This window comes from Drosophila melanogaster, chromosome 3R (genome assembly GCF_000001215.4).
Source record: "Drosophila melanogaster chromosome 3R".
NCBI classification, from domain to species: domain Eukaryota; kingdom Metazoa; phylum Arthropoda; class Insecta; order Diptera; family Drosophilidae; genus Drosophila; species Drosophila melanogaster.
In genome coordinates this window covers 8,774,286-8,801,471 of record NT_033777.3, presented here as the reverse complement: position 1 = coordinate 8,801,471, position 27,186 = coordinate 8,774,286, and the positions used below count along the sequence as shown (strand labels likewise).

Sequence of the window (27,186 nt, the reverse complement as noted above, 5' to 3'; positions counted from 1 at the left end):
AATCCTAACTCATAAAAAACTATCTATTTATTTCTATCTTGCGATTTTTTAACTTTATGGTACAAAGCTAGTTTCCACACTTTTTGATGAACATTTTAAACTAATATGATATGCAGCTGGTAGTTGTTATCGAAAAAGTTATCGATGGCTCCATGACGTCACTCTTGACCGGCGAGCGGTTTTTTGAAATTGCTCCCAACTTCAAATATAGATTTGTGATTCCTTCTATTTATATAAATTTGGCGATGCACGCACGCATGTCGCTTATTCCATTTTAGAAAGTGCGCCGCATCTTCAGTTTGTTCCTACCGCTCAACTTGAGTGAGTTGTGCACCGAGCAGCAATTAAATGAAAAATAGAAGAGTCATTTGAAAGGCCAAAACGCCAGAACATTCAACCGCAAATAGGTTTAAATGAAAGAAAGCATTCTAAATCTAATTCGGTCATGTGGAATTGGAATTTTAGTTGCCCAAGACTCCTCTTAACGACGACATCGAACCACAAGGGATGCCAATGGATACTAACCGGATACTAGACAATTGCCGAGTGATTATGAAACAAATCAGGATGCTGAACCGACTATGAAAAATGCAAATAGTGAGTAAGAAAAAGAAAAGTGAAGTGGGGCTCCCACACGATAAGGCACTCAAATCAAAGTGCAAAGTTTGTTCCCCTTTTGTGCTTTTATTTAGATTTCCCCTGTGTTGACTGACTGGAATCGGAATGTGTTCTAATTGTGTCCATCATTCATCGCGTCGTTAAGGCGATTGTCAAATTTGTATGTGATTTGTGAAGATTCTTCAGCTGTTGGGGATTATAGACATAAAGATATTCATACGCAATACGTTTGGCATTTAAATCGAAATTAAAAGTATGAAATTTTAATTGCCATAAAAAGACTATAAAAAAGTTGAGCAACTTAAATGTTTTGCAAGTATGTTTATTACCAAATTTATTTACTTCTGGTCTAAACATATAATAATAGATGCACGTTTCAACAGCTTTAATGTCACGTCTTCAGATTGCTCTTAAACTTAAACTAGCACAAATGCTTTGTGCTGATATATGTTTGAGCAACGCGCCTTAATCATGCGGAAGTACTTATAACAATGTTTACACAGATATAACAATTTAACTGAATTTTATCATTACTTTATCAAACTTATACCGAATTAATATCCAATCAACCTGAAGTTCCGATATCTTTTATTTCACTGTTTGTTATTTTGACCAATTTCGTGGCGGGTTGTGTGCATATTTTGGTTATTAATAAACACGCGACTGGTTTTTTTTTGTTATGAAGTCGGGAACCGGGAGGAAAACATCTTCGGCTTTCAATAGATGGGCTCTTCCGGCTTCACGTCGGCCATTCTTCGGGGCACGCACACAGACCCGAGCTTTGCCACCCCATAACCCCAAGAAGTGCATGAATAAATGGCAAAGCTCCTTTTAATTAAATGGAAATGGAGGCAAATGTGAAAGAGCTTGCGAAAGCTCGAGAGGCCGAGTTAGTCAATCGGTGTCCGGCCGAAACGAAAGATCTCTGCTATCGCCGAGCAACGAAATTTACCTAGTATAGAACACTTCTTTTAATTTACAATTCAAATTGATTGCAACTAATTAGGATACTCCCCAAACGAACCGAACATAACTCACTTCTATTCCGACGAACTTGTGTAACTTAATTGATATAATTTCGAACTTCCTGTACGAACTGTGTGAATATATTTGAACAAAAATATATCATACTTTGCTTAACAATTGTCGAAGAAGTGCTCCACATACCGACGATATTCTACTTGGTCTGTGCGCGAAAAAAGTTGATTGAAAATTAACGTATTGACGTCATTACACTGCAAGAAACAGTGGCAAGCAGGCAGTAAATAAACTGTTTACATTACAACATCGTCGGTCGACTTAGTGAGTGAGTGAGTGAGTGAATAAACATATACAGAAGTTTGAGGCACACCAACTGTTGGTCTACGACGCCCAAGGATTTCAGAGCTAATGGTGCGTATACGTGATCTTCGGTGAATCAGCCGAAAGAGCCGCAGACTGTACACTCGACGGCTGACCGACTCATCGTTTGGCAATATTTTCAAATTGATATATGACTGAAAATATACATACTTAAAGAGCAAAAAAGAGACTTTCATCTGCCCATGTGGATGGCTGTGGATGTGGATGGCAATCGAGTGGGTGGCTTTGCTCGTATAAAACCAATCCCAACCAAGCCGGTCACACCGAGGCTGTGATGTCACCATGGCGTGTATGTCGACCCCAAAAACACTTTATTATCGAGTGGACTGGGGGCGGTTTTAAATTTAATTAAATGAAATGCAACATGAGAGCCATCATTAGCCCCAGTCCTTCAGTTTATAGAAAAGCCACAAAATAAATATTACATACATTTGGAACGAACACCTCTTTTAGGGTAGTTTTTCCACTAACAGTTCGGTTTTGAAATACGTCCAAGAGTCAATATCATAAAGTTTACTAATAATTACTTATAATTTATGTTGATAACCAGAAAGTAATAAACTTGGGCACCACTCACTTAAGATCCCTCCCTATTAACACCTAGTGTATCGAGCTGGAAAAACAAATCAAATTCCAATTAGGCGCCAGAAGGTTGCTAAGTACACAAATCTGTCGCTCTACATGTGTATATAGATCGTGGCCTTGATAAAGATGATCGGCCAGAAATCTCGGAGAGCATTCTATGAACATATGAACTGTGGGCCTACTCGTGTGTGCACCTCATACAGTATATATATAGATGCTTTGTTATAATCTTTGGGGCGGATGTGGGAGCAGTGCAAAGAATTCTGTTTCTGTAGAACAAAAAAAGTAATGAAAAGCGGTTTTATTGCGTGTAAAGCGCCCCAGTGGGGAACCTCACAAAACAAAAAAAACACATGTACATATGAATGTACGTACATATTCTGTTCTATTCCAAAAGGCGCGCCACATGACGTCATTAAGAAAAGTCATTCCGGACCAGTTTATTTGGTAAGCCCAACGCAATTGGCGTTGTAAACTATTTCCCAGTCCCAGGGTGCCTATATGTTTCGTTTTTCATTCATATGTGTGGCCCGACCCGATGTGGCGAAATGAAGGAAAAAGCTTTTCCGCTGAAATCAATAATGGGGGAAACTTGTTGATTAGTTCAACCCAGTGAAGAAAAGCGTTGAAGAGTCTACGGCTAAACAGAAGCCATTGAAATGCTGACAGACAAAGGGGAATCTTTGCGATTCTGAAGAAACAACCTCCATGCGGGCAAAGACTCGGAATTCTGTATACTGTGTAATTTTTCAAGGCATAATTTGTAATAAGTAGATAAGAGTAGGGCTTTTATTGTATATGCTTAAAGCATTATTAAAGCCACATTATTGTATACTTTATTTTGAATATATCGCTTACAGATTGAGGAGAATCCAACGATGACCAGGTGAAGTATAGCAGGGACTTTCGGCAGGATCGGGGTGCACCGGCATATGCAGTACTTGAAAAAGCAGAAACCCAAAAAAAAACGACGGCAACATTTTTATATACTAAAGTTACATAAAAATGGCTGAAAACCAAACCAAAACGACCTCTAGCAAGGGATGTAATACAATGAGCAGGACCGCCCATATCCTGGCGCCCCACAATGGGACTGTGGTCCGCCGGACGGATCCTGGCTCCAAACTCAAAGAGAGCTTCCACACGGAGAAGCACGATATCGAAGACTGGCAAACGATGGCCAAGAACAAGTTGAAGCGCAAGAAGAAACTGAGCAGCTCCCTGACTTCCGTTGGGGATACGGTGAATCAGGAGAAGCGCACTCGCATCGAGGGCATCCAGCTGCATTGTCGCGGCAAATTGCGACCCAAGGAGACCCAATCCTTTGAGGCCGAGAAGGGCCCATCTGCCGGCTCCCAGAAGCAACTGGGAAAGGCAGAAAAAGATCGAGAACGACCCGTAATAATTGGTGGCGTGACTACCACAAATGTGATAGCAGCACCTCCACAAAGGATCAAGAGAAAACTGCAGGAGAACATGGACACCATCCAGAAGCTAAATGCCCTCACGGAGCAACTGCGTCTGGAGGTAAATGAACTGAAGTCCAGTCTGATCACAGAACGCGGTGCAGTGAGAGCCTTAAGGTAAGTCCATTAATATACATATATACCAATAAGGAACGTGATAAGCCCATTTCATTTTACCTTAATCGCACCATTTTATATTGCATAATGTTGTGAAACTTTTTAAATTGAGTTATCAAATACAAATACATTCGTTTTAAAAGTATTCGTGCACTGAAAACATATTTGACCTTTCATGAAAGTGACGATTGGCAATCAGTAAACTCGGAAATAAATATACATGCAATCAGTTTGTTCAAGATTACATTTAAATATTTCTGGTTTCATCTAGATATAAAATATGATAGAATAGTCACACGTTTGATATTAAAACCCATTTCGATCTGATCTTTTGAATTTAAAGAGACATTAAAAAATGCAATCTATCGCTTTTTTATTTCAACCCAGGGCTCAGAATGACGCAGATAGTCGTCGGTGGAAGAGTGAAGTGAAGAAGTTGCAGCATACGCTGGAAATGGCCAAGAAGAGCAACGGTATAAAGAAGGCCATCGAATCGGGCCCAGAATCGAGTGGTGCACATGTGACCGCCGATGGCCTCATCAACTATGAAATCCAAAGACTGACTAACGAGATTGCCGTGCTGAAGGAAGCGAATCGAAACAAGGAGGAGAAGACCCAGGTAAGTGGACGCCACATCAACACAATCATCCGCCTCACATTGCATGCTGCATGCGATAGTTAGTCCCGCCGCTTTGTTACCGCCAAATTGTAGTTGTGGGTCAAGTGCTCCCAGGCCAGCACAATGCATGCCATCCCGATCCCCACCAGCCACAGAGCGAATACGGCGTGGAAATGCTGCAGTTTGAGGACCACCGGTTCATCATTGCCACTCCCGCGTCGACGGTTTACCACCTTTACTCCAGACTTAATAAAGGCGGAGTTCATGATGCGATCCCAGTATCGCTCGAATCCAAACTCATGCGAACTCCGGATCAGTGAGTCCAGGAAACCCAAGTAGGGTGAACCGTAGGGGACGATATAAACGGCGTGAAACGGCACCAGGCAGCTGTTCATCAGGTGGAAAAGCGGACGACCCAGGTGCATGTGCACACGGCTGTTCACCTGGAAACGGGCGATGTGATACTTCTCCAAATAGGCAAATCTGCGAAAGTAGATTTTATGGAATTACAGCAATTAATCCACGTACACGCATACCTTATGTCATTGTTCCTCATCATTTCGTACATCTGGGTGTCGGAAACTTCCAGCATTTGTTCCCGAATTCTGGACTCGTGCTTGTGTCCCAGGGTTAGGAAGTGTTGGATATGTTTTACGTGCCTTGGACGAATGATGATGTGGTAGTGGGACCTAGCCAACGCACCCAATTGGTTTATATCGGGTAGATAAGGCTGGAACACCATCATGCTGGTCAGATTTCCCTTGAATGCCGAGCATATAAGTAGTCCAAAGTAAAGCCAGAAGATCAGAAACAATCGGATCGAGTGGTTTGGCGGAATCTGGGTCATGGGCATAGTTAGGGCTCCGGCGAAAAGTTGCATGGGAACCCTACCCACTTCAGATTTCAGGATGTAGCAGAAGACATTCGCCACCAGAACAGAAACCAGAATTAGGGCCCAAACTAATGAGCCAAATGAGCGAAATATGTTCCAGAAAGTGGGAGCAGTCTTGGCTTTCGGCACAATCACGCAAAGATCATCACGCGTGTGGGATACCGTGCTTTCCGCCTGTTTCCTGAAGGTATCCGGAACCAAGAAACGAATGTTCATGGCCACATCCACGTACTCCTTGGCCACCTCAAGGAAACATATGTCCGAGCTGAGATTGTGGTTGTTATACGAGTGCGGACGCGTTATCATCATGGTCGCGTTCAGTCGCTCAGCCACATAGGCCGCCAGCAGGCCATCGGTCCCCAAGATAGTTCCCTGTCTCCAGAAGATTGCCCTCACATCGTCCTTGTAGATGCACATTCTCAGCGGCTTCCTCTGCATATTGGGTATGGTCTTTGGGAAAAGCTGCTCTAAAGTTGGAACCTCGTTTGGTTTATTGTCCACTGGTATCAAATAGTTGTCCATAAACGGGTTGTACCGATAGGCATTCAGTCGTCCATCTCGCCAGTAGAGGATCACGATGTTCAGTAGCCATATCTTCCAGAATTGCCGGAAACTGGCCCGCATCCAAGCATCGGAAACGGTATCCGCATCTCTGACCAAGAGAAAAACATGCGATCGATGCTTGGCAGCCGATTTCTTCCGGATAAGTGAAAGCTCCAATGGTTGTGATATGTTTGTGGTGATCATCACCATGTACATTAGTATGCCATCATCCTTGACCGCCTCCAGTGGTGTATTTTGATTCCTGAAAGTAAAATATTCGAATATTTGTGGTTATTATATGTTATCAGTATTGTTATGGGATTAAATGATCAACTTGCCTGAGAGATATGTACGATATGTCGCACTTGGTCACCTCTTTGAGTATTTGACCCGTATGCTCGTGGGAGGTTTGATTCTCGAAGTAGACGAACAGGACCTTAATCCGAGCCTTGCAGAGGATCTGACTCATCTTGACCATCACGATCGAACTTTTCTTCAAATCTAACGGAATGTGATTCTCCCGTGTCCCGGCCAAATTGACCAGGATTGCCAGGAGCAGAATGTGTTTTAGCCACTGGATGGACATTGCAATGCCAACTGTTTGAGCAGAGGGATGACACCATTGTTTTTATACCCAGAGCCAATTTCGATATAGCAATTTCCCTAATGCTTGCCATATCGGCAAAGGGCGTTAAGCAAATATTATGCTATATCTTCTGCACTTTTATACCCTGTAAAAGGAACATTGCGAGTTACTGCCTACAGATTGCATTACCTAATTAACACAGAAATATTCTTTTCCATACTGTTTTAATTTCAGGTTTTAGTAACCCTCTATAGTTCCCAAGATTGTGCGATGAATTTTAAGTAGGCATATAACTCAATAAAGTGAAAGTCTTTAGGTGTTTGCTATTTGTAAAATTTTCGTTTTTTTTAATTTTTTTTTATGAAGGGTATGCGATTCTTCGACTGTGGCAAGAACTTTCCTTTCCCGTTCTTTATGTAGCATTTTTTGTGTGTTTTTGTGTCTCGTTTGGTTAATGGACGTACGCGACCTAATCGCAAAGTGCAAACTAACAGCATGGATTAACTTGCTTCTGGTATCTCCCGCTGCTTGGAGCCCCGTATCCAAAAAGTTGGCAACACGCAAACATGTATGATTCGACCATTTCTTGCAGATTATGGGGCAGGCTGATAGACTCAAGGCTGCCGATATGCGGCAATTGAAGAACGCGTACGAAAACCGATTGACTCACATACAGAAATCAGCCAAAATTGAAATAACACGTTTGGTAAGTTGTGCGTAGCGGCTGCTAACGGGTCACCAAAAGTTGGCTCAAAAGAAGTGGTTGTGAATGGGGGGGGGGGGGGGGAAGCGTTACGGAACGAAACCCGGCGGTTCAGAAGCGGACGGGCAACTTTTCATACCACCATTGAAATTCATACATGCATTTTGAATTTGCACAGCAAGAAAACAGGTCATATTCAACTAGCTGCTATAAAGTACCCATATTATAAGCCTTATATCATTTTGATTTACTGGTCATATATTCGTATAAACATTTTCATTTTTCGTGATGTTATTACTAGAGTTTAGTTTCAATCAGTAAGACCATATACATATAAACATTTCTTTTTGCACTTACACCAAACTAATGGGATATAGTTACCTACCATTTGTTCTCATTAAAAACATACACAACAAGTTGTGTATTCCCATTAATGGTATAAACATTTAATAACGCTGAATTGAGCCACCAACATGGGCTTGTATAAATATTAGACCAATTCTGGTTGATTATTGAACAGTTTTACAGGTGGATGAACACGTATTGCTCATATATCTCTAAACTCCATATGTTTAGTATGAATCTAACCAATCTCTGCTACTTATTATTCCAGTTAGAGGAAATAAAGACCAAAGAACGTAATATAGGACAACTGAGGAAGGACTTGCTGGCACTGCAGAGTCCCAAGAAGCTGAAGCAGAATGAAGCCAAAGTGCCAGCGACGACGAAACCCAAAACGAACCCCAACGAAACGAGCCAAAAGCCAAAGAAACCCACTACGAAGGCGGCGGGAGAAACAAAAGCTAAAACCGAACCAGATACAGATACAGATATATCCGAGCAAAATCCCATACGCCAGGCTCAAGTTACACCTGAGGTGAGTTTGTATTTTGTTTCTTTGGCCGTTTTTTTTATGTTATAGCTGTTTGGAGTGGGGGCAGCACTTGAACTTGCCGGAGAGTCGGGTTAAAAGTTAAGAGCTTGGCCAGATACAGTATCTGTATCTCGGGATGCAAGTGTATCCATATATGTATCTGCCTGGCGATGGTGCCCGAGTGATATATCTGTATCTTTTACCCCTGTGGTTATGCACTATTGGCATGATCTATGATATAATTTTGCGTTAGTTATGAGAATGGCAAAGACAACAATCGCCGCGTCGATAAGCGGTGGGCATGAAAAAAAAGTAAAACGAAAAAAAGGGAAAAAAGTGAGAAAAAAACCTGCTGCGGCAGTTGCAGCGTTGCAGTTGCAGCAGCGCAAGTGTTGCAAGTGGATCGCTGGCGTGAGCGAGAGAGAAAGAGAGATAAAGAGAGTGGAGCTGACGATTCCAAGCCGGTTTTTCGCACCACTCACTCACTCACTCACTTTCTCTCCCGCCGCTCGAGAGTTTACCGCTCGCATGAATGGCCGTCAGTTCGGTTTTTAAGTTCGCAGCGGTCGCAGGTGTCGCAGGTGTCTCAGAGATACTATATGAGCCCCGATATAATACCAAAAATCCTATAAGCAAACAGCCAGTGAAGTGCACAAATCAAATGGGTATATATCCGAGTTCAAGCGGTGCATAATGAGGTGAAATTCGCGGCCCAGAATCGTTGTGGTTTCGTCAAAAGAGGCGCTAATGAAAATCGGCGTGTATCGGGGTGCATTGTCTGGATTTCTGTGCCGAAAATGAAGGAACCAAATGCCACACAAACAATCGTTACCTTTTGAATAGGAAAACCGATTCGCAGTTTGTCTTTCACTTTGGCATTGTCTAACGCACACGAAACCATAATTTCACCGACTTTGCACTATAATAGTTTAGTGAAACATGCCAAAAACGATCAAAATTAATTGCCTTTCACACCGTTGCCCCCATCCATCTCTCCTTCTGCCACCAACTGGCAATTCGTGGCCATATAGCCATATAGCCATATAGCCGCGTTACGTTCCAGTGATCGAATTCGATTTAACAGTTCATTAATCTTGCCTGTTTCATTTCTCGTAATTGTTTTATTGCCGCCAAAGTAGTCGAGCATTTGTTACGTCCAAGAGCCAAGATCCCCAGATCCCGAGATCACCGAGCCGTGTCATCTGGATCTGGAATCTGGAATCTGGAATGGGTGTGAATCGGATTCGCGATCGAAATCGGGGCTCGCATCTGCCAGAACTCTTTAATCCGCGATCGAATGTCGGCCAGTGCGCCAGTTTCTAGCAGTCAGCAATCATTTGCATAGCGAAATAGCAAATTGCAGCAGCAACATCATCAACAATCGGTCAACGATGTCATCCAGCAGCAGCAAGAATTAAATGCAACATCAATTAATGCACGCAGAGAAAAAGTGTATCGCAAACTCGTTAAAATAGCGTTTATTTAAGGGTAACAACCTAGTAAAGCATTTAAGTGTGTGTGTGCGCAATTAACTGCTCCATAAAATATTTTTTAATTCAACGACACCCAAAAGGTGAAATTGTTAGTTGTTGATTGTTAATTGTTATTAGGTTGTTAGGTATAATATATAACAAAAAAAAAATTGTTTTAATTAGTAACAAAATAAACGTAATAGCTACAATAAACGAGTGTCAAAAGGTTAGGAACTGCACAGCTTAAATTTTGGTAAACAGCTATTATTAATAATAATTAAAGAAAGGTACGGTGCCAGATGAGTTGTATGACTTTAAGGCCCAACAGCAGACAATTATGTTTATAATAAATATGTTTTTACATTATAAACCGAATAGCTTTGCATTAGCCAAACTCTCTCACTGAATAAGACGTTGTGCCATTATTTGCCGAATGCATATTGATCTTTCCACCTTATTGATTGATGTTTTCGCCTGTGTAGTAGCCAACTAGCCACCACTCTCGCCTGCAAGTCAAGAGTCTTTAAGGAAAAAGTGTGTGGTTGTGGGCAGTGTGTGTGTGCACACCACCAATTGGGGTCAGTGAAAAGCTTTTAAAATGTTAACGCTATTTTAAATACGATACGTTGCTACGAGTATGACTATGCTGCGGAGACCTGCAAAAATTTAGTCATCCCCAACTTCCCATCGGCGTCGCCAAACGACAGTAAAAGCGATGGGATGGATTTGGATGGCATGGGATGGGATGGGTTGGTAATGATGATTGTGATGATGATGTTGCTAAAACAAGACGCCAGTCGACCAATATGCAAAGTAATCACAACACAAAAAGTGTGCAGACAACAAAAACTAGAAAACTAAACGACATGGTAGAGAGAAAAAAAAGGGGTGTGTGAAATGGAAATGTGAACCATATGCAAATCGCGGATCGTTTGCCGGAATGTGTCTATAAATTTCGATGTTTTAGTGAAATTACCACGGTGAAAACTATTCGCCGAGAGACGAAAACTTGAAAATTGCGGCTAATTGTTTTTGTCAACCAAAATCGGCACCATACATCATATGTGGGAATAATGCATAAATACGCCTGACAATGGATTACTACTATAACCGAAGGGATGTCAAGGTAATTGACCACTGCCAAAGCTAGAGTAGATATACACAAGCATGCATATAGTATAAGCCATTAAGTGATTCCTATTTCTGGTAGCACTTGTTACTCATTTCACGGGCATTGCTCATACGACGCGTAGTCCATAGACAATTAGTTTTGTGTGGGAAATCTGATTTATGGGAATGGAATGGTGGGGCGTATTGCTTATACACCTGTACGATTGGCGCCTAATATGATTCGAGAATTCACCGAGCAAAGATGTTCCATTTAATAAAAGGGAAAGGAACAAAAGTTTAGATTGGTGTTTCCGCGCTTCTAAATGGAGCTTAGTTAAAACTAACGATTTTCGGTGGTTTTTCAATCCAATTTAAACTTTATGTGTACACCGAACACAATAACATTGTTAAAAACTTTTCTCCGCAAGGCAAAATTGCTCTGTAATTTCAAGACCTCGAACATATTAAACAAGTATTAATATGAAACTTTATTTTGAAAGCTGGCACCACCAATCGAAAAAAACACACTTATTAAATTATAAAAAATAATGCGTAGTAAACAGCTCGGAAAGCGAAAACTGGAGCTTATCGGCCCCAATTCAATCCACTTTCAAAAACCATTAAAAGATCATCTCGGATGATTAACTATCAATCGGCTATATCAAAAGTGGTCTCTGCCTGACATTTCTGCCACACAGCGTCTATAATAAAATCTTGCAAATTTTTGACCACAAAAGGGGCCATCATCAAAAACAGCTGAGGCCGCGACGGATGAATAATTACCTCGCTGTGGTATCTCAGATCAAAAGGGAAAGGCTTCGACTTCAATTTCGACTTTGACTTGATGTCGGACTTCGGCCGAGGAAGTCGGCTATCGCCACAGTTGGACACCCCGGTTAATCCACGGGTTCGATGGGCGATATCGATGCAAATTAACGGACGCAATGCATATATGTCAACAGGGCCCCGCCAGTCCATTCATTAGTTCAATTAGCTTATCCCATCGTCGGGGAGTTGCGCTTGGCTGGCCCTGCCGATACCATATACCATATACCATATACCCTATACCCATATACCATCTGCAATACAACATAATTCATTAGCGCGTATAAACTTTCGCTTTCGCAAGATCAAATCAAAGCAGTGCCTTTGTGCAGAGAGACAAACCTGAATTACAATGCCAAATGCAAATATAAGAAAATATACATGCCTACTAGTTGGTACATACAATTGAGGCCAAACTGATGGGTCTAGAATCAGAAAAAAAGTATATTAATGATAGAAATAGTTAAAAAATAAAATGATAAATCTCATTGCTTATAATCAGCGATCGCTTAGATCGATTCTGCATGCAGGTCGTAAGCACGCCAGTGCTATTAGTTTGGCGATGGCTGTTTGTAAGGCATCGGCGATGCCTTTTGATGCTGTTACACGTAATCGTCCACGTCCACGGACCGGGGGAGTCGAACCCGGAACGTTGGAGCTTGGAGCTGCAGATGGAGTGGCGTTGCAGTGGCAGTTGCACCGATCGAAGTGAAACCTGTCTGCGGAAAGGAAAATCATTTCACACAATCACAATCACAATCACTTTGCCCGCGGCTTGTGCAAACAAACCGACAGCGAGACATAAACACACCCATGTGCATCCGAGTCTCCGAGTATCTGAGTATCTGAGTGTCTGGGTATCTCTGTATCTGGGTATCTCCGCATCGTATATGGCTCAGCAGGTTGCCTGTCTGCCGACAGATTTACAAACAATCCATCGAGCGTTTGAAATCGACCCGATGGCGCATCTCCGTCTCGCAACGTTGACTATGCATTTAGCGCAATCTGCATATGGCATACGAGTATGGCATCAATAGAGCTATCAAAAGGTCCCCCGGAATAATCCGACTCGGAGTCGGAGATTCAGGGTAGCTGAGTGAATTGGAACCGGGGGAATGGGTTTTGGTTATTGTGCCCAGAGCTTCTCAGCCACTTGTGCTTAATCGCCCAGAGCACGTCGATCGAGTTCGTTAACCGGCCGTTATGCAAAAAGTTCTTTTGGAATCGATCCAAGAAATTACCATAACGGTTAGCTCGGTGTCTGACTGCTGGTCAGTATCGGTCGGCAGGCAATCTCGGGGCCCGGCTCTCCACGACAGCCGATAATTTCAATCGAAGACGTGCAGGCATGCGACACCAACGCCAGCAGCAATACTTCAGCAAAGGCAACTCCATTTTGGGCCCAGTCCCTGGATATTCACGTATATATATAAGTAGCTCTCTGCTCTTGGAACAACTAATCTCTGCCTTTAAAATCTATCTTAATGTAGCAGAACTTAATCAGAACTGAATCAATAATGTGATTCTTGATAAGACATTGAGTAATATCGCAGAAATCAATCATGCAATATATTTATATATGGAGCTATGGAGCTATATATATGGAGATATATATGGAGATCTCAAGATAGTTATAAAAGACTGCAAAACCTTAATTAGTGCTGTTGAGACTATATGATCTCAAAAGCAGCTTTTGAGTTTCTGAAGTATAGTATACATACATTTTTCCCAGTGCGGTCAGTTGTGAAATGAAGCGATGTACGCTGGTTGGTCATTGCACTGGACGCACTTGGCTGACGGAAAACCTTTGGGCATACGAATATACGAATATACGTGCCTATAGCTCGTTTCACAATTGATTAATGATTTCTCCGGCCCCAGACACACATGTCCAACGAGACCCACAAATTAGCATAATGCTGCATTATGCGTATAATAACACTGCTATTATGGGTGTTATATAAAACATGCGATTGACATGAAAGTAAAACATAACTGGGCGTTGCTTGATTGGAAAGTGATTTGGCTTTTTGAACTGGGTTCGGCTGAAATTGCTTGATTTTTGAGCTGAGCTGAGTCCAGTTGAGTTGTGTTGGCTTTGGGCTTAGAGGCTAATTAGCTGACAGCTGGCCAGATGGATGGCATCGTGACCATGAAAGTCGTGATGCGACCCGGCGATAAAGCGAAATCTTTTGAATGGTAAACTCAATAGTGCGTGGAGTGTCGTGATGCACGACCAGGATCATTGTTGCTACACTGGATGTGGCTGTGGATTTGGATGTGCATGAGGCCGGTGCCTTGGCCCAGCTAATCTGCGATTAAGACGCACCTTTGCCGACCGCTCTGATCTCTCGACCGTGTCATTGAACCCACTTCTGGGACCCACTGTGGTACCCCCATTATCCGGATTAAAAGCAACCTGTACCTGTCCATAGTAATGATTGGGCGCTTTTTAAGCGAAAAGTGTGTCTGTGGCAAGAAATCAAGTCATAACTGTTAACACACATGTAAAGAGCATACCGCAAAGCGGAGCGTTCTTTTCAAAGTTCTTCGTTCTTCAATGCCCCCCTCTTTATATAGCATATGCCACAAACACGCTCCACGAACAGCAGATAAAAAACAGATTCTTTTGTTAATTGCTTTGTCCATTCTGGGCCAGGTCGCCCGAAGAAAACGTGGGTAAATGGAGTGATAGAGAGTGATGGTGAATAGGTGGTGAATAAATGTAACTATGGCACGACATTTTCTAATTTTTCCCCATCCATTTCCCGCAGATAACCCAACTCAAGAACATTGAGCTAATCAACAATACGAAAAATGCACATAAATCAGCGCTCGAGATGCGCACAACAATGAAGAGCAGTCAGCCGAATGGATTGGATGATGCTCCTACACGGATGAGGGCCCCCGACGAGATGAGGGCCACCACTTGGATGACGACGCTGGTAGGCAGTAACTGCCATAGCCACAGCCACAGCCATCCGGCAGTAGCCAAGTCGAAGGTGAGTGAGTCATGGCATAGAAATTCTGTCGAAATCTGGCATTCGATTAACCCCGCTCTCCCTGCCTTCCCAAGGATCCCAATTCGGACACGGACTCGGCCTTGTCCTCGGCCCCGCCCTCCATCAGCCCGCAGCCGCCATCCAGCGGATCCGACAGCGGCGTGATTTGGCAAACAGTAAGTACCGGAATCTCTTTGCCAAGAGATGGACCTACATAAAGCTGGGTTTTTAAAATACATCACAAGTCCATCAAATTTTTGGCATGAGAAGTTTGCTTTGAATAGATTTGATTAATGATAGTCCGTGTTTAACGATCTATCTTAACTAGGAACCCAAAGCAAGATCTCTTAGTTAATAGTCTTACGATTTCATATTGATAACTCTTTATACATGTTTGCTTTCAAACAATAGATTTTTTTTTATTTTGATTTTGATGAAATAGATCAAAATTATAATTATAACATATAAATTATAGTAAATTAAGTAAGAGGACCTATATTCCTCTTACTATTTATATGCATCATAAATAGATATTATGTTAAAAGTAACTATTGGTTGAGTTTCAAAAGGAATATCTTGTGAGACAGAATGTTTCGCAGAACTGAAGATTGTTTTCGACATAGTTTTCCCATCGTTTCTAGAACCGTTTCCTTTAGATTCTAATCAAATCCACCCCCGTTTTCTTGCAGCTGCAGGACCTGGACAAGTTGCAAAAGGAAGCGGAAATGTACCAAAAGGAGAACGAACGCCTGCAGACGGAGGTGCAGCTGATGAAACAGGAGCTGGATGCCGCGGAAAAGGCGGCCATAAGCAGGGCCAAGAAGCAGGCCCAGATCGGGGAGCTGATGCAGCGCATCAAGGAGCTGGAAGAGATGCAGTCGAGCTTGGAGGACGAGGCCAGCGAACTGAGGGAGCAGAATGAACTCCTTGAGTTTCGCATACTCGAGCTGGAAGATGATAGCGATAAGGTAGGCAAACGGCACCCCCACCACTGAGCACGATTCACTCGAAGACCAGTTTGCGAATCCACTCGAACGAGTGACTCACTTGGCTTGGTTGTTTATGAATGAATTGAGCCATTCGGTGGAACCCGACTTGAGTTCGCTCAGAGCCAAGCTAGCGATGTTGGCCAACTATGTGTGCTGGAGTCTCTTTTAGTTTTGTTTGGCATCTAAGCCAGCACGGAAATTGTTTTGGTTTAACGGCACAAACAATCTTTCTGTATTTTCCAATTGAAATTGTTTCACTGGATCAGCCGCAGTTAATGGCTAACTCATTAGCCTGTGTTGTTATAAAATATTCAGGAATTGAAAACTGTGGTTAAACTTTCCAATTGTTAGTGACTCTATCTGCGCACATTGACTTTATGTCACTACCTCGATCTGTGATCAACGCCTACAATTTTCCCCATGCTAGAGTCGCTTCTTGGCCATGTAGACGCTTAGGTCTAAGAGTTGTTTTACCCAAATCCGTGTTCAAGCGCTTAAAACGCTACTTATAAGGGTAGCGCCCTAAGTGGATGCCATCTATGTATCTTGTTATACTTATGAGTGTTTTGCCATTGCTCATAGAAAACCAAATCGAGCAAAAAGGCTTTGATGGCCCCACACCTTTGTGATGACCATTAAATGGAGCATATAAAGGTATATCGATGATATGGGGGCTTAGAAATATTTTCAATCGATTTGGTGGTCACATAATCCTGTATTATATTCAATCACATAAATATCTTAGCTATAATGCTCAGTTATCTGTAAAATCTCTTAAGGGGTATCTCCAGTTCGATGCCCTATTCCGTCAATCATTTTTGCTGCTTTTCAGTTTCGGTACGCTTAATTTCTAGAGCCGAACAGTTTCAGCTGGCAGCCAGCAGCAGTGAAGTCGTTCAGCTTGAAAATCCAATTCACTCGTCTAATTGCAATAACCAAAAGTAATTATTCGAGCAGCCAGCAAAGTGAAATTAGATGTAGATCGTTGTGCACATGAGAGTGTGTCAGTGGTGGCAGTGGAGCATTAAGCCAGTGTTAATTTGCCTAAGTAACTGTTAATCAGCGGATTATATCTAATCACATCACCCCCGAAATCCCCGATTTATTTCAATCTAGATGGAGAGCACCTGCGAGGGCCACTGCCAGAGTCTGCAGGATCTGCTGGAGCAGTCTGCCCAGCGGCTGGAGGATCGGGACAAGCGCTGCTTGCAACAATTGCTGCAGTGCGTCCAGCAACTGGATCTGGATACCATGATGCCAGGCGATCAGGTGTGTAATGCCCGCAGCCCTCAAGTTTCGGCTTTTGTTAGGTTTACACCTTACTAGCAACTTACTAGAAACTCCACAGCACAGCTAGCACATTAATGATTGTCAGATATTTGTGGAGTAACTTACATACGTTGTTGCAAATATATACAATCCATAAATTTATTGATTCCCAGCTCACTATTTTCATTACTCTTATTTAAACATTGTTAATATTTTGAGCAAAGAAATCGCTAAAATTCAAGTTTTATTTTGTTCCCGTACATACAGAACCGGACGGAAACTCCCAAAAGGCACAATTCAACCCACAGTCACAGTCACAGTCACAGCCACAGTCAAAGTCACAACCACAGGATCGTAGCCACAGTTCAGCCGTATAGCAACTGTGCCACGCCCACAGCCCCGCCCACGCCAAGCAAGAGGCACTGCAACCAGGTGAGCTCGTGGCAGAGCAGCAGCCTCAGCGAGAGCGGAGTGTTCGTAGAGTGCGATCTGCTTTCGAATCCCAATCCCATTGGCCACCCGCATCTGCAGTTCTATCAGGAGAGATTGGAGCAGTTGGAGGGCAAGCTGCTGATCTACGAGAGCAGCGGCGAGACCCAGGCACGGCACTTGGCCCAGAGACTGCAGCGGGAACTGCAGCTGGAGAAGGATCTCAAAGAGCTTGCGGACCGAGTGGAATTGCTAATCGAGCAAAACGCCCAGTTGGAGGAGGCCAAGTGCGAGTTTGAGGAGGCCGAGAACGATACACGACTCCATTTGCAGCGTAACGAGGTGGAACTTGAAATTCTTCGCCAGCGCAACGTGGAGTTGGAATTCGGCAAGGAAGCACTAGGCGCCAAGTATCAGGATTGCAGGGCGGAGGTACTAATCCTTCGAGAGGATCTAGCGGCAGCTGAAACCCAACTGGAGCATCTGCAGGCCGAAAGGAAGCAAGCCAGAAAGGAGCTTCAGGATCTGAGAAGATCGCTTCCATTACTCCTAATCTTCCGCTTGTTATCACTAGCCAAAATGGGCAACGAGGAATCCTCCCCGGGAGGCAGCCCCCGCCTCTCCTCGGGCTACACTTCTTCTATACACCAGGATCGAGATTTCAGTGCCAAGATCCAAACAACGGAGTTTGACCTCGGTCAAGCGGGATTTACCGATTCCGGCGAGGAACGGGAGATCGTTTACCTAAAGGAAGAGGTCAAGAGTCTGCGTAGCCAACTGAAAGAGCTAAATGCCCGGCACTACGAAGCCATGGAAACAGCAGACTCACACTGGGTAGATCTGGAGCAGCAGTACAAGGAGCGCGAGGAGGCCCAACAGGCCAAGGAGGCCAGTCTCAAGCAGAAGATAGCCCAACTGCAAGATTGCCTCCGGGAGGATTCCCGAGCGGCGACCGAAAAGATCCAGCAGCTGGAGGAGGGGGAACTGTCATTGAAGTCCTGCCTGGTCCGCATGACCAAGGAGCATCGCGACCTGCTCACCGAGAATCGCACTCTGCAGTGCAGCTTGGAGAGTCTAATGGCCAAAATGGAAAAGGAGGCGGAACACAAGATGCCCCTAACAGAGGCTCTAGAAAACGAGAGGCGCAAAACCCAGGCACTGATGGATGACCTTATCTTTGCCAAGAAGGTGCAGCAGAACACCGAGGATCAGTTGAGGCAGGAGACGGATGCTTTGCGCACCCAGATCTTCAACATCAAAAAGGATTACCTGCACATCGAGGTCACAAATGGCGAGCTGAAAGAGGAGGTGGGCACGCTGGAGAACAAAATCCGCCAGATGGAGAACCAAATGAGGGATTCGGAGGAGCGGGCGCGCTGCCTGGAGGACGAGCTGCGAACCAAGGACGAACAATGCCAGCTCTTGGAACGCAAACTGGGCGTTATGCCCGAGGGCTACAGCCTGGCCGATGAACTCCATGATAGTCCTGCGAAGCGGGCCAAGAAGGATGAGGTACCGAGCCTCCAGGCTGCCAGCCAGGGACTGGGCGTGGCCCTACTCGATCTCGAGGTAGGTCTGGTAGTATTTAGAATTTTACTGAAACCTTACAGCACCTTATCATTACAGGGTCGTGATTTTGGTCTACCACTGCACAAGGACTTCCAAGCAATTGCCTGCAGTGTAAAGCAACTGGCGGATACCCTTCTCTCACAGAGTCCGTCCGAGGTGAGTCTCCAAAGCAAAGAGCCCGCCAAGCCAGCTGGTTCGGAACCCGAAGGCTCCAGTTGGGCTACGGTCCAGGATGCCTCCTCAGAAAAAATACCTGAGACAGGACTATCAACTGTGACTAGTCTAGAATGCCAGGGAAATCAAGAAACTCAAGATAATCAGGTCATTCAAGAAAATCCGGGAAGTCTAGAAAGTCAAGTCGATTCAGAATATCTGGAAAGTCAAGAAAGAAATCTCGTTAGCAGCAAGAAATCTAGTTATGTTAGTGTCGTGACATCCTCATGCCGGTCAATAGTACGGGAATTAGCTGGGGGATCTGCCCAAAAATCTGAACTACACCTTGGTGAATCAGACAGCAGGGCGAATCCGCAGATAATTCGACCAACAGATGAGCAAGAGAAGAAGATCACCGCGGTGCCCTATTCCATGAGACAGATGTTCAACGAGGTTTGTTCTGTGGATCAGCAGCACGAACCCGAGCTCAAAAAGAAAAGCAAAAAGCGAGCAAAGAATAAGAAGGAGAAGCATCCAAGACCAAACAGTCACCAGCGAAAAATACAGCGTTTCCTCTTCCGTCACATTTACCGTCCACGTACGCTCAATCGAACTCTGGGTTTCCCTCTTCAAAAGAGCCTCTCCTGCAGTAGTTTCCACTCTCTGTTGTCAGTTCACTCGGTTCACTCGGCCAGATCCGGAATTTCCCTGCACTCCCTTCACGCTGAAGTTGTTAATCTTAATTGGGAATCTCTGGCCAGCGTGTCATTTGTACAAACGGACGAGGTGAAAACCCTGGAGGAGGAGGTTCAGGTCACGACACAGTGCAATGAAAAGGAGATGCAAGTTCAACCAGAGACGATTGAGTGTGGAACACAGGTCGATGTGGGTGTGGAGCAACGACTGCTCCTGATGCCTCTGAGAACCAGGTGCTTCGTGGATTTGATTCAGGGCGCCGTGGACGGATACCTCGATGTTGCCGCATTCCGGACCCGTCTTCTTCACTTATGGGAGGGCGGAGAGGATTTCCGTGAGCATCTTGAATTTTTGCAAGACATGTGGATTGAAAAGAGTACTCAGAAGACGCAGGAGAGCTATGAAGGATTTGTGGCTGCTCTGGACTGTGTCCATAACCTAAAGTTGGCCCTTAAGCCTGCATCTTCGGCGCTTTTGCAACAAATCGAGCAGCGAATCCACACAAGACTTCTGCTCTTCCATAACCACAAGGCGGAATCGGAGTTCTGCTGCACTGTCTACATTCCCGTGGAGAGGAGCAATTCCACCTTGTTCAGAGCTAAGAAATAGAGCTTTATTTCTATGTAAATACACCAAACATAAATGTAAATTACCAAGTGACTGACCCTTATTTCGGTCTCCTTGAAGGTTGCCGTGTATAAGATCTTCAGATTAGATCTAATTATAGGAAGCTAACCAGGAACATTATAATTCAACATCAATAGTTCTCTGAGATTATTGTCTTTGTATAGAGTAGACTGTTTTATCGGCAGATTCGTAACGGCATCAGATTAATCCAAATTGTTTAAACGTTGAGCATTATGATTGGCGAGTTTGAGGACTTAGACATCTTTTATGACTGCCGCAGTGACGACGAGGAGACTCCAGATCTGGAAGTGGGCGGTGGTGATGAAGTGATCTGCAAGCAAGCGCCTCGATTTGACGATCCTGTCCAGATTCGGGCCGTTTTGGAGCGGGCAGCCACTGCCACCCAGCGGTTGCTAAGGTGCTACGGAGGCACTGATTCCGTGCCAACTCGTCCTTTGATGACACTTTTCTATCCGGCCACCCTGGAGGTCAGTGCCCGTCTACATACGGACGACAAGTGTCCTTGCCCCAAGGACAGGCAGTGCAAGTTAATCGGCGACCCAGTGACCCTGAGGCTGCCAATCGAACTGAATCCGGAAAGCGGCCAGGTCAAAGTCAACATCTTCCAGCCCAAGTCAATTGGCACATTTTGTGGATGCAATGCACCTGGAAATCAGAACAAGTCGAAGAGCAGAAGATCGAGTGTAAAGTGGTCCAACAAGGATGAAGTGTGTCCCGATTGCCAGGAACCTAATCAAAACACGTAAATTTTAAACTTATCAAGAGCCACGTCTTGCTCACTTAGTTGTTTTTTCTCAAAATTCATTGGTGACTAAATTGGATTATGTTTGGGAAATGCATTTTTTTCACTGGTAATTGCTGGGTATGTTGGGTATCTTTATAAATTTTCGCTTTGCTTTGGCTACACCACACATAGAACAGCGTAGGAAAATCGAAAATTCATAGGAGTTACTAGCAGGCCAGTGAGGTCACGTTTTCAATACTGTCACTATTGTGCTCCATTTGGTATCAGTATTTTAGACACAATCGAGCAGGCAACACACACTTTAAAATTTAATGTGAGTTCAGAGCTTGATTTGGGGAAAACAGTTCAAGCTCTTTAAGCGTGATGGACGAGGAATTCTCTAATCAGCCCATCGATCCAAGCATCGCTCGGAGTGACTACTCCCGGAGTCATTTCGTTAACCAGAGCTCCATGACATTGAGTCGCGGATTGGACTCCACCCGACTGCTTTTCGTAGGCGAAAACTTCCAGCAGACGCGCAGCGAACAGGACTTATTTTACGACTGTCAAGGTCCGGGTGAGGACTCGCCAAAGGAGGGCCGTAGTGCCACCAGCCGGTGCAAGTTCGATGATCCGGCTGCGATACGGGATGCCCTGGAACGGGCGGCCAATGCCACACAGATGCTACTCAAGAATTTTGACAAGTCAGGTGGTTGGAATCAGCCATGTGCCGTCACCCTGGAGTTGACCGCTCGGTTGGTGGACCCCAAGAAGGGTCGCGCTGGTTGTCCGTTGCACGGAAAGCCCGTCACCGTCCAGATGCCGCTGGAGTTCAATCCGCAGAGCGGCAAGATGGTCAAGTGTCAGCAAAAGAAACAACCGGTCACCAGGCATCGCAAAGAGTCCATCTGCCAGTGCCGCTCGCAGCAGTATATGCGTTCCGGTCCAAGGGCTCCAAAGCCCAGCTCAGGTAAATCCGCCAGCAAACACTTTCGTCCATGTGCATCGCAACAGCTAGCCGAAGGGTCCGCCAGTTCGGTATACATAGGAAGCTGTGGGGATTCAACATCTCAGTGTAACCGTTGCACTCCGGCCACATGTTGCCGCTGGCACGACCCGGGGGCACGGGAGGTCATCTCAATCTCCTGCCTGACCTTGCCGGATATCGAATCAGAGCTCACTCTTACCCCAGTGCCTGAGCCACTGCCAATTGAAGAACCGTTGGTGGAGATAGAACCAACGGCCCCGAAGGAGCACTTGATAATCTATGCTCCAGAGCCGGAACACCCGATCACCGAGTCGGATGAATCCGATGAGCTCTTGTCTAGCGAGCAGGAGATGTTAGGACCGCAGCCGGAAGAAGAAATGGGACCGCCGCCGCCGGAAAGATCGCCGGGAAGCAAGCGGTACTACCTTGCCCTGCCTCAAAACAAGGAGTTCTCCAACTGTTCGCCGTGCCGTTTCGATCCCAGTCCTATTATGGACGAGGAAGGCAATGTGTTTTGTCCCGGCAACTGTGGCTGCTGCATGTGTCCGTGGAAGCAACGCTCCTTTGCCCCAAACCAGCAGCACACCAATGTCAAGGTTTGCCGATGCGTACAGCGCGGCACCATCTTCACTAAGTTCGAGGATCGGGAGGTCTGCAGCCAGACCTCCTACTTCGATTTTTGTCCGTGCCGCGAAAAGGCGGAGGCCAAGTTCTTAGAATTGTACCACGCTGAAATGTGGTCCCGTCCGGAAATCACGCGGGGTCGCGAGATCCAACTCAATGAGATCAAGGAACTGCTCGTACCCACGAGCCATCCAATCGAATAAAATGTGTTTGCTCACCGAATCAAATCGAATCGAATTATGTGTGTTCTAGCCGGGGAATCGAGTTGAAACGGTTTTAGGAATCGGTTCGGTATCGGTTAAGAGTGCTCGAATTTTCGAGCCTTAGCCGCCACAATATCGTAAGCGTGCTAACTTTCCTGCTGATCAGTTTTCTTCTATTATATGTCAATTGTAATCACTTCTCTTTATTGAAATTTCCCACATTTTAAATCCTGTTTACGGATTTGATTTTTTAAGGCATACTTATGTCGTTTACCTTATGTAAGCGGCTAAGGCTCAATGTTTCGGAATATCGTGCAAGTCAAGATGTTTGCAAGAAACCTGAAGTAGCCAAGAATTTTTGAAGGGTTACAGAAGGCCGGCTATTAACAGATTCTTATTTTACCTGAATTGATGTATAAAATCCTTGTTAGATATTTATTTTATCCCAAACATTTCATCCACAGAATGCCCGGCTCTGATGTACATGCAGCATGAGCGACATTCCGACAGCGACCCCAACTCCCGCCATCAACAAACCGAGGCATCCCACATGAGAGACCACTGGAAGCCGTCAAAATCCCAACAGTCGCAACAATCTGATCGTGTAGACCCTCATGACAAGCCATCGCAGACGGCGGTCTCCTTTCTGCAGAAACACCACACGCCTAAGAACCCGGAATCGAAGGCTAATCCAGATGATGGGGCGTCCTGCTCATGCACCGCAAAGAGGTCCAAGTCCGCCGATCCACCAGCGGTTAAAGCTCACACCTGTGCATGCAACACCGATCCAAGTCCATGTGGACTGGGTCATCAGGAGAAATCCAGTTCGAGGAAGCCCTGCTCCCAGAAAACATCGGTTACGGAACCAGAGAAGGCTTCCTCATTCAAGAGTGCTATAACAGCGTGTACCAAGGAGCTCCTCGATCCCTGCACTTGTGGCGCCCACCCACCATACTGGGCTGGTCAAAGCAACTTGGTAACCGGACCATCCTACAGTAGAGCAATGGACCCCTCCTCAAGCACTCTCGCTCCCTTGCATAGACCCGGAGCATCAAAAGGCAGCTTTGGTCGATCCAAGAGTTTGGCCAGTCTGCCTAGTAAATCTAATCCGCCAACTCAGAGTGGCGTCACTTGGTTGTCGGCTTTAAAGGATCCGGAGAGTACATGTTGCTCTTCCAAAGAGGACGAACGTCCTGCATGTACCTGCAACGCTACCCAGACTAATCAGGATCCTTCTATGAGTTCACTTCCTCAGAGCCATCCCAATTATCGCAGTATGACATCCAAATCAAGTAATTTCAGGGCGCCAAACCCGCGCAATCAACCCTCCTTTGGGCCAGGCGATGAGACCTCAGCAACCACACGATCCCAATCGATTGTGGGTCAGGTCACCTGCCTATGCGCATCGGAGCATCAACCCACCAAGGCCTTTGTGTCGAGCCTGGCCGATCGGGAATGCCCAAATGAGATCCAGATTGCGCCATGCCCCTCCACAAGAATACACCATCCATCCGGGTTTGCCCAGTTCACCGATTGTCAGAACTCTCAAGGCGACCCCAGTACCTCTTTCCGTTCTAGGAAAGTGAGCGTTAAGGGTCAGGAGGAATTTTGTGACTGTGATGCTTCTGATAACTTCTCCGAACTGTCCGATCCCATCCAGACCAGTCTTCATACGCACAGGAGTCTTTCCGGGGGTAGTTGCCTGTGCAACGACGATGCAGATCCTCCGAAGGAACCCGAAAAGGCTACGTGTGTCAGCAAGCAGTGCCAGTGCTCTTCGAATGACGAGCTTCAGGGGATGCAAAGTGCCCAAGCGGGTACCGGCTATCAGACACCAGAGGATCTTTGTGGAAATAGGGCTATGGCCTGCTGTTCTCGTAAGGAACGCATCCTGATGCTGATGGAGAAACTGACCAGTCCTGGTTGCGATTGCGGTATATCTCGCCCCTGCCTGACCCAACAACTTTTCCGGGAACTAACACTACTCCTGAGATCAGAAAAAGATGATGCAGTTGCACCAGCGGATGAAGCTAGCCCACCGTGCCTAACCTTCGATGAGTGCTGTACGGCCCAACATGCTGGCAATGGGGAAGGCGATCCAGTCGAAAAACCCCCGTCAAAGAGAGAGCTCCAACGAGTCGAGTGCTTTCATCAACTGGAGGAATACCTCTGCAAGTGCTTCCTGCCGCCGGCAGAACCTCAGATTCCTGAGACCGATATCTATGCTTTTGAACTAGATCCGGACTTTCCACCAGAACCTGAGCCAAAATCTCCCAAGGAAAATGACAACATGCAACCTTGTCAGTGCCCGGAACAATTCTTTGACATTGGAAATGCACTAACCTGTTCGGGTGATGGCTTGGATGATGACTTCTTTCGTGATTGTGAGGATGACGAGGAAGTAAAAAAGTTCGAAAGTAAGGATGATGGTAAAGCAACCACGGAGCCGGATCTCTGCCAATCTCTTAAAGCATTCATCGACAAGGAACTGCAAGAAATTCTTGCGGAGGAGGCCAATAAGGAAGGCGAGGAGGTAGAAGAAAAAACTCCTAGCACAGTACTAAGGGAAATCTGTGAGAGACCCACAACCGTGGCGTCACCGGAAGAAGAGGAGAAACCAGAACAGATTGAGTGTCCATTTGCTGGCATGGTGTCCTGTCCTCCTTGGACCACACAGCAAACAGACTGGGCAGCCTTCCCCTACAACTTAGATCCCTGTGCGCAAAAGGAGTCACCTAGCCCGGCGCCCCGGGGTCCACGTACTGGGCTATTGCCCGAAGGACCTCTGTCACCCGATATGAGGAACCTCTGCGAGCAGCTTTTGCGAAAAGCTCTTAAGGATTGTGGTCTGTGTGGTGGTGACGATGTGTACTCCTGCGAGGACGATGTATGCGAAGAGTGCGCGCTGAATTGTGAGGAATGCCCGGAAGATTGCCCGTTGGAAAAGTGCGAGGAATGCGATGATGAGTGTCCCCCAGAACAACAAGGATGCCTATGCTGCCACTGTCGCGCTCTCATATGCGACGAGGAGTGCAAGACGGTTGCCAATACCCTGCGCTCCGGAATGTGTGATCCACTCTGCGAAATGGTAAGAAACTTCGAGATTCCTTCATTATCTTATATATCTACTATTTATTTTTTGCAGAAATACTTTATAGACTCCATCATCGTTGATATGCATGCCATGGATTGTGTGCTCGGCAACAAGAAAGCGAAACCAAAGGTTCGACATCCACTGCAATTGATAAAATCCATTTCCTTAATAATAACCCCTTATTTTTAATTCCATAGCACCTTAAGGCTACAGACTTGACCAACAGAGGTGGACCCGGCGATAGTTTTCCCGTCAAAATTAAGAGTGTGTGGCCATTGGGTAACACCGCTCTCTACGTCCAATGGCAATTGGAGGACTGTCGCGCTGTAGCAGGATATGAGGTGAGGAAGAAGTTCGTCCTGCATATACTGGCAAACATTTTTCAAACGTTTCTCTACTTTCCAGATTTACTTGGATGGGCATTTGACGAACCGATTTTACAGTTTTCGTCACGAGGCCGGAGTTATTACCAATGCGGATGTGACCAATCCGCACCAGGTTGTGGTGCGCGCCGTAGCGGTGGGTCAGGAGTTTCCCGGCGAGGGTCCGGGTAAGGATGCGACCCAGGAATGTGGCTGCCAGGCGGTGGCACTTGCTCATCCCGAATTGAAGGCGGGAGCACAGAGGCCGTGGTCGCCCAGTCTCTACTATTATGATCCCAACCAATTGCCGCCGGCGGAGGACGTGCAGCCGTGCTAGTCATGAATCATATGTATATCATTATATCGAATATCGTCGGATATCACCGTTATCGGAACAAAGGAGCTAAACGCTCCCTCACTTTTTAGCTTGTACATATAGCGTATTGATATGTAGTGTTTGTTAAGAGTTCTTTATCTGGAGGATACCAATTGAAATCGTCTGTACGTAGTGCTTTGCATAGTGCCTTAAATCGTAATAGTATATCGTAAGCAAATATCAATGCATTGTAATGGAATTGAAAGCAGGTGGCTTCATTCCGATGGCACGTTTGAGTTCACCAACACCAAATTCACTTTAAATAAATGAATCTCATTGTTAGAGATG

General features: G+C 45.3%; 5 protein-coding genes across 13 annotated transcripts; 4 read left to right on the top strand and 1 right to left on the bottom strand.

Annotated features, from left to right (window-relative positions):
• Positions 1-295: 295 nt before the first annotated feature.
• Positions 296-27,186, top strand: Pif1B (PFTAIRE-interacting factor 1B). 5 transcript variants are annotated; one of them, NM_001275458.2, is made up of 16 exons: positions 296-597; positions 693-778; positions 3,426-4,148; positions 4,536-4,767; positions 7,381-7,494; positions 8,105-8,368; positions 14,547-14,774; positions 14,849-14,950; positions 15,464-15,742; positions 16,880-17,032; positions 17,300-19,030; positions 19,088-19,186; positions 23,531-26,154; positions 26,212-26,289; positions 26,358-26,501; positions 26,566-27,186. In NM_001275458.2, exons 13-16 carry the CDS (start codon positions 23,545-23,547, stop codon positions 26,857-26,859), a joined length of 3,126 nt encoding a protein of 1,041 aa, NP_001262387.1. In that variant the 5' UTR covers positions 296-597; positions 693-778; positions 3,426-4,148; positions 4,536-4,767; positions 7,381-7,494; positions 8,105-8,368; positions 14,547-14,774; positions 14,849-14,950; positions 15,464-15,742; positions 16,880-17,032; positions 17,300-19,030; positions 19,088-19,186; positions 23,531-23,544; the 3' UTR covers positions 26,860-27,186. The 5 variants fall into 5 exon arrangements, with proteins under 5 accessions (NP_001262387.1, NP_001303499.1, NP_001262386.1 ...); NM_001316570.1 differs by lacking the exon at positions 693-778; NM_001275457.3 differs by lacking the exons at positions 296-597; positions 693-778; positions 7,381-7,494 and adding an exon at positions 1,528-2,010.
• Pif1A (PFTAIRE-interacting factor 1A) lies at positions 296-27,186 on the top strand. Of its 5 annotated transcripts, NM_001316487.1 has the most exons (16): positions 296-597; positions 693-778; positions 3,426-4,148; positions 4,536-4,767; positions 7,381-7,494; positions 8,105-8,368; positions 14,547-14,774; positions 14,849-14,950; positions 15,464-15,742; positions 16,880-17,032; positions 17,300-19,030; positions 19,088-19,186; positions 23,531-26,154; positions 26,212-26,289; positions 26,358-26,501; positions 26,566-27,186. In NM_001316487.1, exons 3-13 carry the CDS (start codon positions 3,571-3,573, stop codon positions 23,543-23,545), a joined length of 3,795 nt encoding a protein of 1,264 aa, NP_001303416.1. In that variant the 5' UTR covers positions 296-597; positions 693-778; positions 3,426-3,570; the 3' UTR covers positions 23,546-26,154; positions 26,212-26,289; positions 26,358-26,501; positions 26,566-27,186. The 5 variants fall into 5 exon arrangements, with proteins under 5 accessions (NP_001303416.1, NP_001189195.2, NP_001163556.2 ...); NM_001202266.2 differs by lacking the exon at positions 693-778; NM_001170085.2 differs by lacking the exons at positions 296-597; positions 693-778; positions 7,381-7,494 and adding an exon at positions 1,528-2,010.
• Ir85a (Ionotropic receptor 85a) lies at positions 4,506-6,788 on the bottom strand (the record flags this gene model as incomplete). Its single annotated transcript, NM_141576.2, has 3 exons — positions 4,506-5,250; positions 5,304-6,464; positions 6,556-6,788. The coding sequence occupies 3 exons, from the start codon at positions 6,786-6,788 to the stop codon at positions 4,827-4,829; spliced, it is 1,818 nt and encodes a 605-aa protein (NP_649833.1). The 3' UTR covers positions 4,506-4,826.
• CG33189 (uncharacterized protein) lies at positions 20,683-21,359 on the top strand. Its single transcript, NM_176422.2, has one exon. The coding sequence runs from the start codon at positions 20,740-20,742 to the stop codon at positions 21,271-21,273; it is 534 nt and encodes a 177-aa protein (NP_788599.1). The 5' UTR covers positions 20,683-20,739; the 3' UTR covers positions 21,274-21,359.
• On the top strand, positions 21,549-23,093 carry CG33191 (uncharacterized protein). Its single transcript, NM_176421.3, has one exon. It carries the CDS (start codon positions 21,636-21,638, stop codon positions 23,064-23,066), a length of 1,431 nt encoding a protein of 476 aa, NP_788598.1. The 5' UTR covers positions 21,549-21,635; the 3' UTR covers positions 23,067-23,093.

What these genes read in the sequence shown, in the direction of transcription:
- CG33189 (NM_176422.2), top strand. Translation starts at nt 20,740, where the DNA reads ATGATTGGCGAGTTTGAGGACTTAGACATCTTTTATGACTGCCGCAGT.
- CG33191 (NM_176421.3), top strand. Translation starts at nt 21,636, where the DNA reads ATGGACGAGGAATTCTCTAATCAGCCCATCGATCCAAGCATCGCTCGG.